Here is a 21,967-nt window from a genome sequence, read left to right as displayed (position 1 = left end):
CTTGATACTCGAAGCTAGTTGGAGTTCAGTTGCAGCCTTGGCTTTCCTGGTTTGCTCCCTGCAGGACCGGACCAGTGCAGAATATTCTTCCTTGGAGGTGAATCCCATCCTCCATCCTTTGTAGGCCTTTCTTTTTAGCCTCATATGCATTTCAGGACAATTATTTACTCCACCATAAGATAGTAATGTTCCTAACAGTTTATCGGGCCCTATTACTGGTGCATGTGTAGGTGGTGACACTTTACTATGGAGCTACTTAGTCTACTTTGCAGTAATGTGCATGTATAGATGCACCCATTCCCATTGTTAGTTAATTCTGCTGTGCTTGTGCTGACAGACTGTTGTGGGGAACCATGCTAAAATGATAAAACCTCAGGTTCTGTGAAATTTCAGAGGCACTGGGATTTGTAGCTGCTGTTGACTTTGAATGGATTTTGTATGTGCCCTAGTTCTGTGACTTTACATCTTTTTATTTTTATTTAAATGACATTTTCTTATTCAATGATGACAAATTGTGTGTTCCACAGAATTTTTGCAATATTTCTGTAATTTATAAGGGAGGGGGAAAAAAATCACCCATATGTTGTGTTTGCTATGGATATGATTTTGGGAATAAAATCTATTTTCTTGTTTGCATCAGTTACTGTCAGGCAGAAAATTACTGACGGCTATATGCAAACATGTAAGACAGTAACACTACTAATAATTGTTAGCATCTGATGAAGTGAGTTGTTGCTCAAGGAAAGCTTATAAATCTCTGATTCACTTAGTCTATATGGTGTACTGCTACCCTGCCTTCTACCAGTGAAAGTGTAAAAAAGATAATATGTATAATTTATATTATACTGTATATTGTATATGTATATATACTGTGTGTATGTATATGTGTACATTTTATAGAATGCACTTCACCTATTTGGCTGGTACATCTTAGAAGCTTGCAAGTACAGCTTCTAAGTTTTTGACCCTTCGGCTACGGCTTGCACAACTTACAAGGTCTCCTGGCCTTATCAGCAGAGTTTGTAAGCTCTTAAACAAGTGCTCATCTAACCAGCTGCATATGCATGCACAGTGCATCCTTGTATAAGTGTACACTTGTACACCTAAGAAAATGTTCATATTTTCAGTGCACAACTTGTGAACAGTCAGGTCCTTCTTTCAACACAGTACTTTTCAAACCAGAAATGGCATTACGCATTGTTGCAGATCATGTCTGTGGTGAATTTCAGAGGTTAATTATCAAGGTAGAAAAAATCATCTCTTTGGCCTACAAAAAAATATTTGCTGGAGTTCTTTACAACTGGCATTTTTTGCACTTCTGTCAAGCTCAGAAGTTGCTGAAGTGCCTTGTTTAACTTTTTGTTAAAATTCAACAGCTTTTAGAAGCTAGGAGGGTTGGTCCTGCTATTAGCAAGCTAGTTTCATTTTGTCTTTGGTTTTCCATACTTGTGGTGAATTCTGAAGCTCAGACATGAATCCTCTGAAGAATTATAAGCACATAATATCATAGTTTTTAAAGGCAGTTGGTTTGAAGCATGATCTATAGGGGCTGTTACCAGGTATCTCCAATATACCTGTCTAAAATTGTAGGCACAATAAAGCTGTCTTTTGGTAATCCCAGAAATGCCTGTGATTAACAGAAATATTTGGGAATTACAGCGCAGGTAGAGTGACCATCTACAGTTCAAGGAAATAAAGGATTGTTCCTTCAAAAATGAGGGTAAATTATTGCAATAAATGGGGCAAAATATATTTGTCAAGGGAGCAACAGCATAATGCTATTACATGGTGTAATCCCACAAGTATATATTACTTAAAATTAATTTAGTCACATACGAGCCCTTTACTAGATTCTGGTTGTGACATACTGGGCACCAGATAAAGTGTGTTTCTTAAAGAAGCAGGTAGTTGGTCACTCTATTATCTATGTTATATTTTAATATTCATGACATCCATGAAGGTGAGTAAAAATTACGGCTATACATTTACAGATATTTATGCAAATCAGTGCATTATTGATCAGGAAAGATGTGGCTTTCTGATTGAAGAGCTGAGTAAAACATTCATACCTAATACTTTCTTTATATTGCCAATCTATGTTCAGTCCTGTACATTATGTATTCCATTTAGTGGAAGTTGTGTGATTTAAGTTTTGTGCACATCATTGAAAAATCATCTCTCCATGATTATATATTTATTAGATAAAATTATTCCCCACTTATTCCCCACTTACATTGTAATTTCAGAATGGATGTAAGATTTAGTATCTCATTATTTAAATGGTATCTCATTTCATGAAAATTAAGGTTTACTTTGAAAACTCTAATAAGCTTGCTTGTTAAAATAGCAAAATGCTTAGAAAAAATATTGATTGCATTTCAGGCTTGTCAATATAACCAGTAGTACCTCATCCTTCTCCAGATAACTTTTGTTTCTAGTATGTAATGCTGGTGCTATGTACAGTATTTTGTTTACAGTAGTATAAACATTTTCAGCCTGTGTCTTCATTGCTGAAATAACCCACCTCTTTCATATCAACTCTTACCTAGGAGCCGCACTGCAGACTCATTGATGTAGGTTTTTTCTGCATGGCAGCCAAGGCCAAGCTGTGGTTTCATTGCATGATGCAACTTCACCTTTTCGGTTGTCTTTGGGATTAATTATATTCTATTCTTGTACTGCCTGTGCATGCCAGTGTGCTCATCCTAATGGCTTATACACTGAATGCAGTCTAAGCATTAAGTGCATGAACCAGAATTAAAAACATGACCTTAGAAACTGAGTAAACCTTGGATATAAGCATCTAGTGTGAATGTCTCATATGACTAAAATAGTAGAAACATGAAATGTCCAACATAATATAGTCAACTTGTTGACTATAACAATCACAGTAGGGTTGGAACATGAGAAACAAGGCAAAAGGTACTATGTATTTCCTGTCAGAAGATAACAGCTAAGTTCAAGTTAATAGGGTTCAAAAGACAGGTTAAGCTTCCCAATGATGACAAAACTTAAGTAGCAGTAGCAGTATCAAATTGTGAATTACCTGTACTTACCAGAGTTGGAGCTTTGAGGTGAAACTTAAAGTTGTGTGTGTCCTATATTTGATCTGTGAAATAATTAAGAAAAAATAAATAAATAAACTCCACCAAAAATATTGAATGATATGTGATGCAAAATATTGCAACCCTGTTCTAATCTTTTACAAACTGTTTGGATATCCTACGTAACACTTTGCTCATTGTCATGTTTGTAGATATGCTGGTAGACATCTTTATCTTGGGAGGTGTGTGATTTAATGCTAGTGATATTGGTTCTTGAAATAATGAAGTATCACTACTAGGAAACTGGCTTGAGCATCTCCTTTCAACTCAGTTTGTTGGTGCTATTGATTAGAAGATAGAATTAGGTAAATCATATGTCCGGTGTGTATTCAGAGTTAAATACTACGTTTTTCCTTCCAAAATTGATTGCTTATTCATTAATAGTCTGTGATATTGTGAAGGATATGCATTTTAACCATACACACACACAGAACTTTGTATGCTTTTAATATTTTTTTTAGCTCATTCTAAAGGTATAAAAAGTAAGTATAGAAATATACATGGAAAAACAAAAATACTTTAAATCTTTTAAGAACCTCCCTATAAAGAACCTTCATGTAAAGAAAAATGTATAAAAGAAGTAACAAATCAGATAAATTATATAATAGCTATAATACACCCCTTTCCCCATGCTATCTTGTGATTTCCCTATTGCTTTTCCCCTTGATTTTGGCCATATTCAGGATCCTACAACTGGTCTTCTACTGGGGTAAGACAGAATACCTTCTCAGAACTGTTCCAGAAATGGTCAGACATGGGTCTGTACAATAACATGAAGTCCTTCCTTTCAGTGTTGAAGAAGTCTGAATCAGTAGGGTTTTATTTATATCTCTGCCAGTAACTTACAGTATGATGACACTTAGCCTCACATCCTGTTCACATGGTTTGAAGAATAATAATTGCTTACCTTAGAGAGGGATTGAGAAGCTTCATAAATGTTTGTAAAGCACTTATCTGTTATATTTTCAGATAAAAAGTTCTATAAACTTTTTATTATATCACTATGTTAGTTGTTTTGCCTTCCAAGTTGGGTGTTAAGTGGTAATCCTCAGTACTCCCAGTTTTAGAAAAGAAGGACTAAGCTTATGTCTCACACAGTGAGCCCTCTGTGATAAGTGTTTAAATGACTGCTTGAAAATGACGTCATCCCATAATTCCATTCTGTAACAGAGATGAAATTAATGGTGAAAAGTGTTCACATTATTAATCTGCTTCTTCAAAGTAGACTTTGTCTTCTAGTTTTAATAGATCACTAAGATTCAGTATTTGTCCCTCTGATTCCAGGCTCTTTTTCCTGTTTGTAAAGGAGGAGGAGAATTAAGTTACGTGATTCTGAAACCACTTCGCAATTTATCTGTATTCTATTTTTAAGAGCTCATAAAAGTGAATAGATGCAAAGAGTTTCACTTTATCAAATTACTATTCATTATATTTAAATACATAGGCAAGACAAATTTAACTTTTCTCTGAATGTTGAAAAGTATCTGCATTTTGTAAGTGTATAGTCCCAGAGAAAGCCAATGCTATGGCCAGGAGGGGTAAAGTTACCTGTTTTAAATGCAGTACTGGACTATAATCTGATCCCACAGGTGGAGCAACTCTGAAGTATTGTCCCTAAAAATAAATATTTAGTTCAGTGCTATAAAATGGGTAAAGGGATGAAAGAGGAAAGCCAAGGGAAACAATAAAGATGATTCTTACAAGTGTTTTTCTGAAGTTCCCAGGAGTAGATTCAGCTATACCAAACCATACTGAGATCCCCAAGACAAACAAAAGTACCAAACGATGACCCTCTGTGGTTGTGCAAGGAAGAGGGGGTTAGATCAGGATAAACAGTCAGGGCCTCTCTCTGCTTAGGGCAAATGTAGCTCAGAATAAACCCCAGAATACCCCTGGGATCTCTCACCGCCCCCCCCCACGCATTCATTCCAAGCCCTAGTTATTACCAGGTGAATGATACTACATCAATCTATCTATCTAGTATCATGATACTACATACAGAGAGAGAGAGAGAGAGCTTTATCTAGCTCTCTATTTAGTAGTATTATTCACCTGGTAATAACTAGGGTTTGGAATGATTGAGTCTCACAGATGCTATGCTCCCAAGAACTGTGGAGATATGGGGCACACTAAATGTGGTACAAGTATTTTGTCAAAATATCAAACATCAATGGGTGTTGAGGAACTTTGATGTTAACAGTGTCCACAGGGCAATGATGTTTTCCTCCTGGAATAAGGGATGGGACCATGGTTATACAAGTTTGCTTGTCAATGTCATATTCTGTAGTTTCACAAAGATTTCTTGGAGAAGTGCAGTTTGGAGGCATTAGGAGTCATGAAGTTTGTAATGTGAGATGGTGCATCTTCTGAATCACTGTTGTTGTTGACTTTGCAGTTACAATTTATGCAAGATGGACAGTCAATATTTCTATGGGTAGTAAAAGTCTTAGGTGCATGCGTCAAGAATGACGACAAAAATGCAGAAAGGCTAGCAGTCCTAAAATAATGCATTTTTACCATTGATGTAAGATATTTGCTGTAGTGCACCTATAGAGATTTTTGGGGCTGATACTGATAGCTGATATTTAAGGATGCAAATTGGCCAATACCAATCTGATTTTCAATACAGCTGCCTCCAGCTGATAAGTCCAGTGTGGTGGAAGGGGAGGAGGGAGGGAAAGGGCATGGGGGCCCCCTGTGGTGAGGGAGTGGGGAGGGGGCATGGGCAGGTGCTGCCCAGGTGGGGTGTGTTGTGGGCCAGACTCGCAGCTCGTGGTGGGGAGGAGTGGCGGCTCCTACCTCTGCTTGCATCCTGGGAAGGCATGTGCCCCCTGGATTTGCATGGGGCAGAGCAGGGCAGGGTGGGCTGCAGCCAGTGCTACAGGGAACTCTTCTCAGTGGGGGGCTGGGCTTGGAGTGGGTGCCAGCGGCGCAGGGAGAATGCTGCATCCACCCCAAATTCCGCTGCTGTTCCGCTTCCAGCACTGCTGCCTCCATTTGCCTGGCACAGCCCTGGGTATAACCAGCGCGTGGGTGGAGGTGGGGCATTGAGCTGCCAGCTGTGCTCCATGCTGCAGTGGCGCACAGCACGGGCATTTATCGGCCAAATTATTGGCCCCACTGGGCCGATATCCAATATAGCCAGTTTTCTTTATATTAGTACTGATCTGATATTGGACCAAAGTATTGGTGCACCTCTAATTTGTTCAGGTAAATTTTCTGTTGTATTAGAGAACTATTGTACTTCAGCCTTAGGTTTACTACCATTTAGTAAAAACTTGCTGTGTTAAGCATATATCTCCATTAAAATGTTGTTTTCTATATAAATAATTGTACAGTGATGAAGAACAATATTAGCATTGACAAACTTAATTTGGAGAATCTGATAGAAGTAAGGGTTAATATCCTAACATGCACAGCTCTGACTTGTCACTGGAGGGCTGATGAGCAGGGGCATGACTAGAAACTTCCAAGTCTGCCCCATGGCTGCCTGGCTTTCTCTCTCCAGCATCTCCCCTCTTGCCTGCCACCTTACTCCCCACAACTCCCCATTCACTCATGGTTCCCCAGGTTTTTGTCAGTCCCAGACAATAGAGTTCTGGATGAGAGATTGCTCACATGGGGAGGATGGGGGGATGAGTGGGGGCTGGGAGTGATGCATCCTGGGATACTGAAGGACTGTAAATTACTTGTATTTGTCCTGTGGAGCAGCCTGCTGTTATTGCAACACATGCTGTCTGACTCCAGCTGGAAATAATCCTCACCCAAAGAGGCATAATGTTGAGATGCTTGCCTTCTCCTGCCTTAACCCATGAACACGCCTGCCTTAAGATAATTTAATATGGAAAAGGTAACGTCTAACAACAACCAAAAACATTAGGCTCAGTTTAGACTAAGTCTTCATAATCAAATGATGGCAAAGGATTTTTAAAATCATGGAGGTCACGTGATTTTTCAAAGAATGCTAGTAAAAGAAAAAAGAGGCAATTAGCTGTGTTAGCCTGAAGTCAGGCAGAAGGCAGGTCAGAGTAGCACCTTAGAAATGCAACTTTGAATAGCATTTAACAAAGTAGTCCGTCACCTATGAAAGTTTATGCCTTCCTGAACCGGTTAGTCTCTATGGTGCCACCCTGCGTTGCCTTCTACCTATGAAAGAAAGGGTGCTAAAAATATCTAGGTATCATTATTATCATGAGGGACTGCAGAGGCAGTAACCAAAAGTAGTAATAGTCACCAGATACAAACATTCTAGATGTGTCCTCATACTTTTTGGCAGTAGAAGGCTTGCTGATGAAAACTGAAAGCATAATTGGATGCATGGTATTTTCTGAACATCTTAAAGAGTGGCAGTAATACAAACCTTAGTAAGTAAGATATAAAAGGATTTTAAGTTCAGTTACTTATAACCAGGGATTCTAGTTTTCTGTCACACAAAACATTAAAATCCCGAGGGGCCCTGGTGGTGGCCCTGCCCCTCACTGCTGATTGGCTGAGAGGGCTGCCCTTTGGACATCCCCACCCTTTGCCACTGATTAGCTGAGAGGGCTACTGTTCTTGCTGAACCTATCCCCTGCTTCTGATTAGTGGAGAGGGGCACGGCCACACAACAGGCAACCCTCTTCACCAATCAGTGATGGAGGGAGGAGGAGGAGGTTGCCACCATCTTGACTGCTTCCCTGTATGCCAGCTACTTCTCTCCCTGGCAGGCTGTTGCAGCAGCTATGTGAACTGCTAGCTGCCAGCATTTGGTTTTCAGTAAGTTGTTTCAGTAAGGTGTTTTTTTCCCAGTGATTCTAAAGATACTCTGTAAAAATGCAACTTCTGTGTTTTTTCATGGCAAATGGATTTTTAGGATCCCTGCCATGTACCAACAGGCAAAGGAATGAAAGGAAGAAATTGGGTAACATTTGAGGGAAAGGGAACCAGAATCCATAACGGAACATAATTAAGGAGGAGAGGGATGGATACCTAAATTAAAAGACAAATATGCCAGTTTCAGTAAATAGGCTATGAAATAGAGCAGATTCTGCTGTTAAGTCTGTGAATAGAAGTCAGTTCATTTGATGTTAACCAAGATATCAAAATAATAACTCGTGGATTAATATTCAGTGTTTGTCAGTCAGAATGAAAATGTATCGCTAATTGCAGTAATATGACATTAAAGAGCAATTTTACATGGCAGATATCTCGCACACACAATTATATCAAAGAATATGACCCTATGAGTTATCATGGTATCGTTCTTCTAGAATGGTATTCTCATTGCTCAGATAATTTTATTAAAATAACCTATAATTATTACTATATTCAAACTACATATCACTAAATATTACCTGAAAATGTATTATGACAGGAAGAAAACCCATAACAAGGTAAAACAGTATACTCTCTGCAGCTAGCAATGAGATTTCAACCACATTTTTCAAATAGAAGCATCTTTAAAAATTATCGAGATCCAGTGGTGTGTGTTCCAAAGGTTAGTACATTCCCTACCTGCCTTGCAGTAAAAGAATAAATTGTGTTTTATTCTGGAAAGATTATGAATATTGCCCTGGGTCTTCCTCTACATTGCTGAAAAGTCAGAATGTCAAAAACATGGGCATGTTATCTGGTCTGCAGAAATCTATCTTTAATCTTTCATATGAAAACCAACCCTTAATTTGTGTGTGCATACAAACAATAGCTTGTAAGCCAAAGCTGAATGTTCATGCAATTTGGTGCAATTAAGAAATTGTTTTTCTCAAAAATGGTGATACTTACTTATTTATTTGTTTATTTGAGGAAGTTTGTCTGTATAAATTGACTTCACTTGTTTGCTGATTTATTCCATTTAGTAAACAATTCATTCCTAGCTGTGTTATTTATACCATCACTTCATTATTGAGTACAGCCAATTTGCAATGGCTTATATTACATTAATTTATACAGCTGAAATCCAGTTAAAACCTGACACACTAATTATTATGTAAATCCAGAATGCTTCAATGCACATGAATCTAAAACCAATATAAAACTTGTTCATGAAAGAAAACTCAGGAGAAAGGAGCAAGTGAGTAGTTGGTTTGCCTTTAGTGAATGGCAGGATAAGCTCCATATACCACTGATGGTTGTAGCAGTATATTTTCACCTATGTTTGTTCCTGGGGTAAATTTATGTTAGAACAAGTTAAGTTTTAGTAATGTAAGGTTATACATAAACTGGGGTAAAAATAAAAGAGTTTATGTTAAGAGAAGATTATACTGGGATACATATATTGTCTGTCTAGGATCTCAGGCAAATTGTAAAACTGATCAGAAAACATCTTTATTTTACTATATTCCGAAGTGTATTTTACATTGATTAAATATTCTCTGAGATCAAATTCACATTGAAATTACATTGTTTTCATAGACATTAGGGCTAGGAGGGACTTAGGAAGATCATCGAATCTAGCCCCCTGCCCCAGGGGCAGGAAGTCAGCAGGGATTGTAAGATCCCATCAAGATAAACATCCAAATGTCTCTTGAAGGCATTCAGAATAGGTGCTTGAACCACCTCCAGCAGCAGTCTATTCCAAACTTTGGGGGCTCGGATAGTAAAGAAGTCTTTCCTTATGTCCAGCCTGAAACAGTCACAGAAGAGTTTCTGACCATTTGACCTTGTCATCCCTTTGGGTAAATAGATATTCTCCCAGATCCTGGTGAGCACCCCTGATAAACTTATAGGTGGCCACCAGATCACCCCTGAGCCTGTGCTTTCCCAGCCTGGATAGTCTCATGGCTCTTAGCCTCTTATCATAAGGTCTGTTTTCCTGACCTCTGATCATGCGCGTGGCTCTCCTCTGCACCCTCTCAAGCTTCTCCACATCCTTTTTGAATTGTGGAGCCCAAAACTGGATGCAGTACTCCAGCTGTGGCCTCAGCAAGGCCAAGTACAAGGGGAGAATGTTGTTTTAATTTCACTTTGCAAAGTTCAGTGTGATATAAATTAAAGTTTAGAAAACTGCTTTTCTCACTGGAGGGCCTTGATGCATAACATTTAATTTTACATACTTACAGAATTTCATATTAGTGTAATTTAAGCCATGTGTCTGTCTATCTGTTTTCTGACTCCCAACATGCAACTTCTATAACTTTTCACCATGATGACAAGGATAATTATTGATCTATTTATGCTGCAGGATGAGGAAGATGACAAAATACAGCTTGACATAAATAAGACAAAATGTACCCACTGGTATAACACATGAATAATATTCCCATTCAGAAGTCTGAAACAGACCCACTTAACATTTGGTTCTTTAAGGCTAAGTACAGACAGTCAAAAAGCCCAAGGCTATATCATTTCAGTCTTTGCAGGTTAGTTTAAGTTGTAGCTGAAAAAAATGGACAGACATTCACTTTTGATTCAGGAAATGTAGTGACTCAGACCAGAAGCTAGAGCATGGCTGTCTGGCATGTAGTCAGCATGAGCCATGTGTTCACTTCCTCTTCCTGCTACCCCTGAGGTCTCTGGAATTTGCAGTCCAGAATTACATCAGTAAGACTCTTCAGGGTTGCTCATCATTTCCTTTTCCTGCTTCTAGGTGCCTCTGGGATTTGTAGTCCACAGTTGCAGCCAGCAGTAAGTTTTGGGCAAGGCTGGGCAGTGCTGGGCAGGGTGACTTGGTACTTCGGGAAGGGAAGTTTAACCCCCCTCCCTGGCCCCAGACCCCAGCTAGGGTTTGCTTGTGGCGGGGGGTAGTCTCTCCACCTTCTCCCCAGTCCTTCTCTGCTGGAGCAGACAGCCCAGCTCAGCCCAGCCCATGGCTGGAAAGCATGCTGGGATGCTGCTGGACTGTGATTCAACTTGAACCAGGAAGAGGTCTGGGACAGAAGTTTTACAAACCAGTTTGACCCAAATTGGTTAAGTCTGATACTTCATTCAACCAGTTTTATATTAAACTAGTTTTAGCTGTATTGAAATTGGTTTGTATGCACTCAGCTTCTGTTCTGTTACAGATTTAAACCAGTTTCTGAGAGAGAGAAAACCAACAACATGTCTCTATACCTGCAGAAGCAGCTATTACTGTCATTAAACTATGGTTACTAGTTTATCACACCACCAGATTCTTAATCAGTGACTTCTACCTCTTCAGTTATTTTGATTGCTATAGAACTTGGGCAACAGCATGCACTACTGAGGCTAAATTATTACATTAATGTAAATTATTTGAATAAATTATAATATCTTTAGGCCTTAACATAGGTTTTTCATAATTGTACATTCCATGGAACAAAATTATATGATTCTGACCCTGATTTCACAAACAAAATCTATTGAATTATGTTACTGGACATACCTTCAGTGGTTTGGATTAGTTTCTTAAAAATGACAGTGTTTTGTTTTGGTTTTTTTCTTGTTCTAGAGTTAGGGCAAGTAGGAGAAGAGCTTACACCTTTTTTGTTCATTGTTGAAGAACTGATAAGCTGCCTTGAGGAGTTTTAGTTCATAAGATGTTAGTCAAAAATGGTTAGAATTTAATAATACCTGGTAGATGTGCTTTGGTTGTGCTGACGTAGCTGGAACCAAAAAAAGAAAGGATGAGAAGGAACAGTTTTGTGTGATCTTTATGGAGAGAAAAATGTAAGCTTGGTGCACTAGGGAGCAGGAAAAAATGAAAAGGACAGCAGCAAAGTTCAAGTGATAGGTAAGCAATATTTTAAAGGAAGTATTCTGAAAAGACTAGAGGGAAGTGAGATGGGAAGCAAAACTGGGACATGGTCAGCTGTTGTGACAAAATTAGGTTGTGTGAAAAAAGAATCTGCAGCCTTTGGCAATAATTAATATGTGCTTTTATTATTTTTATTACTCCTCTTTCTGCCCAAAGTTTTGAACCTGGGGGAAGGAAGAGTACTAAGTGCTGACTTTTCAGCATCAGTGGTAAAGTGAGAAGCAAGGATGAAGCAAATATAAGGAACTCGGTCTTTCTTCCAAAAATGTCCATAGAGTTTAATTAATTAAATAAGTGTATAGGTTAGTAAAGCTGGAAGGGATCTTAAGAGATCATCTAATCCAATTTAGTGGGACAGCAGTTGGGAACATGGGGGCATACAGCTGGAAGGGTTTTCCTCTGTCATCCTGAATTAATTGGGTACTCAAACTCATTTGGTTAAATGATAGTTCCATAAAGTGAATTATTTTTAGAAATTAAATTAATAGTATAAGTATACAGGCACCTTGTAATACAGCCCAAAAGAAAGTATATTTAACTCAGGGCCACATTTGTCTGTCTGTTGAACTCATGTAAACTTGGAGTATCTTTGTCTGTTTGTTTATGTTTGTTCAGTGCCTAGGGTCTGTGACAATGGCTCCTTCATGCTGCGGTAGTACGAATAATGCTATTATCGGTTACAGTCTGGGCCTGAGTCTGTAGATTTAAAACAGCCAGAACGAATACTTGGAAAGATGAAAAATTCTGCCACAGCCAGATTATATGTAATGTCAAAGGAGATGAGACAGTCACACTCCTAACATACACAACCCCGAACTTTTAATCATAGAATATTTTGCTGTTTTCCTTGGATATTGGTTCTTGGGGCTACTACATAGTTCTCAGATCCTAACACATCTTTGATAGCAGTATGGTTACTACTCCCCTTTCTCTATTTATTGTGTTGCAACTGGCTGCTCTTTCTCTTTGGGAGAAAACAAATCTTTTCTATATGTCATTTGCAGTGCTAAAGCCACTAGAAATGAGGCATTCTTGTTTATTGGCCCATATCATGTCAACAAGCAGAGAAGTAATTAAAAGTCATTTGCCACTGGAGAAAGTAATAGGCCTATAGATGTCATGCTTTGAAGTGATGCCTTCTGAGCTGAGCCATTTACCTAAGTGTCTTGCATTTAGAACAGATCAATGCATGTGTTGAAGTAAAGCAATCTTATAGTCCTAATAAGGACTCTTGCTTTATCTCGATAACATGATTAATACCTGAAAGACATTTGATTATTTTTTTAAGAATGTCTGCCATTTACTTTTACTTTATCAGTCTCCATAGGTGTTTGACACACTGCATTCTTATTGTCTCACCCTGATTTTTTTTTAAGTTGTGCTTGCTAGGTGTCTACTTTTATAAATGTATAGTGTGTCCATGTACCTCTTATTGGAGAGATTTTTATTATTTTCACAATTTTACTAGTTGGTCTCTCTCAGCAAGAGGTAAGAGTAAAAGTGGCACATCCTAGAATAAGAGCAAGAGGAAGCGTTCTGCTCTAGATAAACATCTCCTTTAAATGACATTCCTGCTCCTTACATAGTTTTACATTAACGTTATATCACTAAAACAATATTTTTAAAAATAGGCAACCTGCTCAACTTCTTTTCCCTCAAAAACAAAAATTTTATAAAGGGCTATAAAGAATACTGTTGGATCATATTTAGTCCAATTTAGTATGTTATGAAAATACCTATGGAGTTAGGTGATTGTTTTGTAATGGGAGTTGAGGGTGTTCTGCACTTCAGAAAACAGGCCCATTAAACAATATAATAAAAAAAATTAAAATCCTGAACTGGAAGAGAAGTGATTAAATAAGTCTCTTAAAATAAGGCATATTAACATTTCTCCCCTTGAATACTTGTGTAATTATAGAAAAACAGGATTGAAGGGCTAACAGCAGATCTGCCCTGCCTTAACTGTCTCTGACAAAAGCTGTCTACATTTTGTGCCTTGTCACATGACTATGTGAATCCTTTTATTTAAATAAACAATTTCTTGCTCAATTTATAATCAGTAATAGTAATAATTGAAATGTAAGTAATCAGGCTGAATATTGGCTTGACCACATTACTGCTGCTATTTAAGACAAACCTTTATTTCCAAGCTGAAGCTACCTTTTGGAAAACCTTTTAAATGCAGACAATATATTACCCATAATTATCATTCTAACCTAGGAGCACTACCTAAGTGGTCAAAGAACAAGCACAAAGTAAAAATATCTTAACAAGGCTTTCAAAATTAGAACAAAATGAACACAAGAGGTAAAAATAAAGAACTTCACAAGCTTCTTATGCAAGTAATTTAAAAAAAGATTAACTTTTGCTCTTCCATTTAATCATTGCAACTGTAGTCAAGTGTTCTGTTGCAGTGGGTATTTGAGGTTTCTCAGTCCCCTTGTTATAATACCTCCACCAACTGACACAAAACTTTGGGCAGTTTTCTTGCCTTGTTTGTTGTTAGGTTGTTTCTGAATAGACCTGTGCATAAGTTTGTAAATATTTATCAACAGAGAATAAATAATTTGGTGTAACAAAAATCTTATTAGATTAAAAACAATTACAAGGATTTTGGGCAAAGCAAAAAATACTCATCAAAGGGATAGTGCATGCCTGTTAAATCAAGTATTTATCTTCATTTCAAATTCTGCAGTCTGAATGCTGTGCTAATCTTTCATTATTATTAATACAGTACAATTTAATCAGTTGCATCAATGTATAGGTAAATGCAAACACTAACTTTCTGGATATGTCCTTAAGTTTCTCAAGTCTAAGTATATGGCTTGCATGCATTTTTTGTACACTTGGTTTATTAAATTTAGCAGGAGGGGAGTGGGAGGGAAGACAGTTGGATCATTTTGATAAATTACTCACAAGTCCTTATGTTAAATCAAATAAAGTAGGTGCTATGTGTGTCTGCCTAGAAGAGGTAATGAGCCACCAGCTACTTCTGGTGTTACTGATTTCTTGAAATCATCTTCAGTTTAGCAAAACAATGATAGACCTTTGGGGAGAAAATAAATATTGCAAATACAGTGACAACATTCATCCATATTTGATGTGGTCACATTCTTCCTCTGGACATGATTTTGAATTTCAGCGTATTTTTAGTTGTGTAAATCCATTGATTTAAAAGGAGTTTCTTTTGGTTTATACCAGCATAGGATCATGGAAAATGAAGTCATCTATCCTTGAACTCTACTATGTTTAAAATGTTCTGCATGATTTGTATATATTTTCACTTACTATTTTTAAAGAGAGTGTAATATAAATAATTTTAACAAAATGTGTTGCCTTCTGGAAGTGTGAATCTGGGCAAGCAAGGAGGGAAGCTCACTAGGAGCTAAATTGTTTTACTTAAGAATTAAGAGAATGTAGCATTTGCCTTAGGGATTCATCTTCCATTTGGCACGAAGACAAATATGCACAGTTCCCTTTCTGTAGGTAGGCATTTTCAGTGCAATGTACATAGAATATTTCATCTGAAACATATGTCATAGCTTGTTGAGATGTTTCATCAGTTTGAGAGGAATGGTGTGGGTCATTTGCCAAGATTCTTTAGGATTTCTGAGCCCAACTACCAGATGGGTTTTCCTTGTAGGAAGTCTTAATGAATTCTTCCAAACTTTTTCATTAAATATATCTTGCTCATAGATATAGGGATGAAAACCCCTCTGGTATAATTGTATTTTCTACAGTATTGGGAGTGAACTTGGTCATGTTAAGAGTGTTATGAGTAATTAAGTATCAATCTTTCATGGTCCAAACATGAAGCACAATAGATGGCAAAGACCCAGACCTAAGGAAGTTTAAGTTGCTGGGGGGGGGGGAATCTCCCCTCCCTCACCGCCCCCCATATAAAAAGCATTCTCTACAGTGACATGATTCTGCCTTTCTGATGCAAAAGCACTACATTTGTATTCAGCATGAGTAATTTGGGGGCTAAGGAATGATATTCCTCAAAATGAGGAACAGTAATGATGAATAGAAGTAAAGGGGGTATTTCTAGTAAGATAGTTCTCGTAGTCCTGAATCAGGATTTTATGATTTATGCTAAGCACTGTACAAAGAAAAAAAGACATGGTGTACATAAGCAGACTTGCAAAACCTTCTCAATGACCTGAAAGGACGGTGGTTCTGAGATGCATGGATACAACTTGTTTGTCCTGTTCTGTGGACCTGATGAACATTGAATGTCACTACAAGGAAGACAGTAAAATTGGATTTTCTCACAGTTTGCTCTTATTTAATTCCATTCACTCAGTGCATTTGCAGCTTATTTTTTAGAAATGTACCTGGGAGGTAGGGGTTTTCAGTCTTTATCTTGGTGCAGCATCATTTATTCCGTTCCTGTTGTACTTTTGGTGACTTTTGTTGCTACAGTACACACTGACTCAAGCTGTATAGCTTACCTTATTATAACAAGCTCCTTTGATCATAAGAATTCTCTGCAAGAAGCTGGGCATATTAGTTCTCAGCTTACAACCACCTTTCTTTTAAAAAAGAAACACAACAAACTAAAAACTAAATCTGTATGTGTAAATTGTGAGTTGCTTACTTTAATTCCATTAGTGTCTTCTGCCTGAAATCAGTTTTCCTTTGGTTATAATAGAGGTGATATGTTTCATAATGTTCAAGTTTGGACATCATGGTATTTTTTTTCTTAAGACACATTTTAAATACCTACAGCCCAGAAGCTCCTTAAAATGCTAGGCTATTATATGTCAGGGAGACTTTTGCTATAAACATCCATGCATTTGTAACCAAGAAGGCATGCTGTACTTAATTTGTTTGACATGTATACAAGGAATGGAAAACCTGACTGCATGTGTAACGACCTGGTGGCCCAGGTAATTTCCTTTATGCCTTAAATTAGGTTACTGACATTCATAATGCATAGAATCTTGCTTGTTGAGCAATTCAGCATCATATTTGCAGAGCTACAGCTATACTAACTGGTATTACATTCAGTGATTTATTTGTACTGGGGAAGTTGAGGAAATGTTTCCTTTCTGTCCTCAAAGTGGAGTTTCCATGCTTCCAAATGATCTTAACTTTCTAGGTGTTCTTCCTCTTTCTGTAGATATGAAGATTAAATGATCATTTGCTATATACATTTTGGGACATGCTACTTATGCTTGGTTTGCCACTTCAGCTGCTTTCTGTGTCTTCCCCAATCTGTGCTAGGAATACCACAAATAAATCACTAATCATGGACAGAAAAAGTCTCCTCCTTGAACTGCTAGTTGGTAGATATAAACTGAAGTACCAGTTTGTATAGAGTATGCTTTGGATCTGATCCACTCTTAAGTAAAGCATAAAATGATAAGCTAGAATTTGCAATGGCTGCTTTTAGAAGGGTAATTAATTAACCTGCATGCAGAAATTAACCCTTAGAGTACTGCTTCAAGTCCCACAGTTCATTTTGTTGTTGTTTAATTTTACCAGTGGGCTATGCTGCTTTTCTATTCAGTTCGTAGTACTGTATATAAAGTACATAGCTGGCCATCGAAAAAAAAATCTGACTTTATGTAAAAACAAGGAATCTTACAAAGACTAAGTCCCTCAGGTTGCTAATGGGTTTAGTATTCATAAGCAACTTTGTTTTTTAAGATTTTACTTTATGCCATGCATTTAAAATGTGTAATGTTTCACTGTAACTGTGTGTCAGTTAGGTTTTATTCCTAAACTATCATAGCTGTATATCCAGTAGAAAGAAGTCAGTTCTTTAAGGGTTAATGTGAGGTTAAGGGATCCTAAGGTAATCTCCTGCTTGTTTTACTTAAAGGTCTCTGCATGTTTATTTTCAGAAGTTTATTTGAGCAGGTGAAAATTAAGAATGAATGAATAACTGAATGACTGAAATGTTCTGTTGGAAATGCCTGCTTGTACTTCATAAGAGAACTGGAAAACAAAATGACATTTTCAAAATTCAGGCTTTTATCAAAAAACAAAACAGAAAAAAATGTGACACTGAGATCCCCCGTTTACTCTGATTTTTTTTTTTTTTTTCAAATAGTCCAATAGAATCCTGCCAGAATTTCTACAAAGATTTCACATTACAGATCGACATGGCTTTCAACGTGTTCTTCCTTCTCTACTTTGGCTTGCGCGTAAGTACTTTGGATTATGCAGGGGGTGTGCAAAGGATGAAGTGTGGTAATTGTATTAGGATACTATTTGTGTACTTGCTAGTTCTTCATTTATAGTTGCTGAAGGCAAGTTCCAAAACTCATGAGCAAAGATTTTTGTTGAGAGCTTCAGAGAGTTATAGCGGGTGGCATTACTCAGAAGACTAGTAGTTGTGTAGTATGCCTGCAGTTGCATAACTAATGCCTCTCAGTGGCCTGTGTAGAATTTGGTTTCAGTCCAGTTCTCAGTTTACTGATGTCTATCACCAAGACTACAGCAGCAGTCGGCACTGACTGCCAACATCCTTGTTGGTAGTCTGAGGCTGAGTGCCAGTGCTTCTATAGGTATCTGCTTCAGGTCAGAATTGAGGATGAGATTTTGTAGTCTGTGTTGCTCTACTCCAGTCTCCAAGGCTAGCAAGGTAGCACCTCCTTCAGCAGCCCTAAATTCTCCTAGAAAAGAATATTTTGAAAGTCTTTCTTTCAAATTCCACCCCCCCACCACTTCCTAAAAATCAGGTTTCCCTAAGACAATTCAGGTCAGGAATCTAGAAAATCAAGGGGTCATATTTTACTAGTAACAGTCATAAATCTAGATTCATAGGCTAGGTACAGAAATTATATATAAACTGGAATAAGTTATCAGAAACCAGTCTTAGTGCACATAGACTGGTTTAGAAATTGTTGAACTGGGTTTCAGATAGACGTAGATGGATGTAATATCAAATGTAATTAGTTTATATTAGACTCGTCTATGTAACCTCTGTGCTAGATCCCCTCCCAACTCAAGCTAGGTCGCAGTCCCTCAGTATCCCAGGATGCTTTGTGGCTCCCCCGTCAACCCCCATTCACAGTTTGGGTGGGCTAGTCTCAGCCCACAATAATCTGCTCCAGCTGAAAACCAAGCTGGCCCTGCCCTGGGCTATCACAGACCTGAGGTAGCAAAGCCTTTGATTCACAGGTTTGCTCCCCTGTGAACCACTGCCTCTCACCAGCACGGAAGAGGGACCCTGGCAGTGGTGGGTAGGTTGCCCCACCCCAGCCCTGGCCCCGTTCACCTCAAGCTGGGGTTTGCACAGTTGGAAGGGGTCCATGCAGCAGGGACTCCCCTCGCCCCCATTGGTCAGTCGAGCTGCTGCCACTGCCCTGAGCCACTGCCTCTCACTGGTGGGTGAAGGAGTGAGCAGAGCCCTCTTGCTGGCCCTGCCCCTCCCCCCAGGCTGGGGCCTGCAAGATTGGGGCAGGGGCATGTAGTGGTGGCTTTCCCCCCTCACCTCTGCCTGGCTGGTGGGCCAATCTGCTGCCTCACACATCCCTGAGCTACTGCTTTTCACTGGCAGGGAAGGGGGGTGGGCAAGGGGCAGGGGAATGGAGTCCCCTGCCCCAGCTTTCCCCACAAGCTGGGGTCTGCACAGCTGGGGCAGGGCTGTGCAGCTAGGGTTTCCCCCCCTACTGCCTGGCTCCTTGGCTGAGCTGCTGCTGCTGTCTCTCCCAGCCACAAGCCACTCCCTCTGCTCCATTCCCCCCCACCCCGCTTGCCTGCCTCCTTTCCTGCTTGTGAGAGGCAGCAGCAAGAGGTTATGAGAGGCATTGGGAAAAATTGGTAAGGCAGCAGGGAGGTGAAAATCTCCCGCAGCAATGTGTGAGCTCCCTTAGCTGTGCAGACCCCAGCTTGCGCTGGGGGGGACGGGAGGAGGGAGGGGCTGGGGCCGGGAGAGGCACTCTGTTCCTCCCCATATGCCACTCAGAGGCAGCAACACATTGGGGAGCATGGCTGTGCAGCTTGGCCTGGCGCAGCTGCCCAGCCCAGCCAGGCAGGGGCAGCAGTGAGGGGAAAGCCTCTGCCTCACAGCACCTCTAGCTGTTTTTGCTGGGTCTGTAGGGTTAGGTCTGTGTGATAGGTGCCTCCGCATCCCTCCACTCACCGCCCCCCCTCCCCCCAATGACAGGGCTACAGACAGATTCTGTGCTGGTTCCCCCCTCCTTGCAGCTGATAGTAGGAGGTTGGGGCCATGTGCCAGGCAACCAACCAAGGATGGTTCCCACTCAGGATCAGAAATGTCCGGCATGCTGGGAGCAATGTGGGACCACCCCCAGCCTTCCTGCCTCAGCTAGTGCAGGCTTCTGCATACCCTCCCCCACTGAAGGGTGAACATGAGTTCCATTAATTTGTGATCTAGTTTACACAGCTTAGAGAATCTCATGTAGATGGGATCAGTTTGCCTCAGGGGTTTTGAATGTTTCTCCTTAGCTGTAGTATTAGAATTCATGTTGAGTTTTTGCTAAATTCCAGGGATTGAGTTATGCTTTGGAAGTTAACATTGTTTGTTGTGAGCTGAAAGGGCTATAGCACAGAAACTTCTCAGACAGAGCATGGGCACTAATACTGATGTAGAAACCTCAGAAGGTTTGAAAGTTTGCAGAAGTGATCTGGAAATGTTATAAATAAACTTTCTCAGGAGCTTACTTTTACATGCTGTTTCTGGTTTGTATTGGGTATTCTATCAAGGCTTTCATATTGCTTTTCTGCTTTTTTTCTTGTTAAATCAGTTAGCAAAGAGTTTATCAACATGTTTGGAAGAGCTAAAAGGTGTGGTTTCTTATTTGGGCACAAAAAGCTTGATTGTGTCTTGTCTTATATGAACCAGCATGACCCTGGTAAAATAAAGCTGTCAGCTCTTTCATGAATAATTGTATTTGCCCAATATTCCAAAAGCTTTCTATACTACCCAAAATTCTGTGTTATAAATATATACATGTTCATTGATGACTTCTTGTCACAAGTATATTTCCCACTTTAAGTTCTTTGAGAATATTCCAATAGACTAAACAACTCACTGACAAGTAAAGTTATTTCAAGAAATATTTTTTGTTCTCACCCTTCTCCATCTGTTCTCCCTGTAATAATGAAATGCAGCTCACAATCATATAAATATTATCATATCTTCAGGTCTTGAAGATATGTGGCTAAACATGTGCATGCATAAAATATAAATTTTTAGTCAGCAGGCATCCAAATTTGTTGCAACTGCGAGAGAGAATCCCTTATCTCACTGATAAAGCCAAAACCTAAATTACATGAATTTATGCTGTCATGTAATAAAGCAAGATAAGGTTGTAGTTATTGAGAGCTAATCAGATAGGAAGGCACAAAAAGTTGTCAAGTACCTCACTGATAACATGCAGCACAATAATGACTACCCCAGGAGTGTAACCTGCTACAAGTATCACATTTGTGCAAATACCTTAATTTATTATTTAAATGAGTTAGTCTTTGTCTGCTTTAACAATATTCCCTTTCAAATCCATTGTAGTAAAGGAAAAAGACTCCAATATACAGAAAACTAGATTTGATTGTTGAACTACATGTGCAGCTTAATTAGATCTTTGAAGGCAAGGGAATCCTGACTTATAGAAAGATAAACCTGACAAGAACTAGCTCCAGTATTACAGACTGGACATAGGTATCTATAAGACCTTTCAGTGACTGGGAACTCCCTTTGGTCTCCAGACTCAACATATTAAATTATGAGTTTCCACCTAACTGCAGAGTTTTATTCTTATGCCTTCATGTAAGACTTTCAATTGACTAATAGAGTAAGCAGTAGGTCTGTGTGAACCAGCTAGTATTCACTTCAGATTTGGATTCAGCTGATTCGGGGGATAGTGATTCAATTCAGTGATTTGAATCACTGTCTCAAACCAATTCAGCTGAATCTGATTAGGAGATTCAGCTGCTGCTGAATCTCTGAATCAGCCAGGCCAATCCCCGCCAGCCTGGAATGGCTGCCCCACCCACCCCAGCTCCTGGCTCTTTGGAGAAAAAAAGCCCTGGTTCACCAGGTGCTGCCGAGTGGGGGAGGGGACAATCCCAACTCCCCCCTCACTCCCCCAGCCCCTCTTGGGTGCCCCACCCAGGCTGGCTCGCGCCCTATAAGAAAATAAAATGAGAAAACCCCTAGACTCACTGCTCCTGCTGTCGGGGGGTGATCCCTGCT

The 21,967-nt window shown here is 39.2% G+C and overlaps 1 protein-coding gene across 1 annotated transcript in view; it reads left to right on the top strand.

The window, feature by feature from the left end:
- Positions 1 to 21,967, top strand: part of KCNMA1 (potassium calcium-activated channel subfamily M alpha 1) — a 997,979-nt gene that overhangs the window by 565,071 nt on the left and 410,941 nt on the right. Inside the window, exon 4 of the mRNA XM_019555536.1 lies at positions 17,858 to 17,951. Coding sequence (XP_019411081.1) covers positions 17,858 to 17,951 — 94 coding nt within the window. The remainder of the gene's footprint in view (positions 1 to 17,857; positions 17,952 to 21,967) is intronic.

The sequence above is a fragment of the Crocodylus porosus genome, unplaced genomic scaffold (assembly GCF_001723895.1).
Source record: "Crocodylus porosus isolate Cpor-Errol unplaced genomic scaffold, CroPor_comp1, whole genome shotgun sequence".
Classification (NCBI taxonomy): Eukaryota; Metazoa; Chordata; order Crocodylia; family Crocodylidae; genus Crocodylus; species Crocodylus porosus.
Note: the sequence above shows the minus strand (reverse complement) of the source record. Positions and strands in the feature narration are given on the sequence as shown.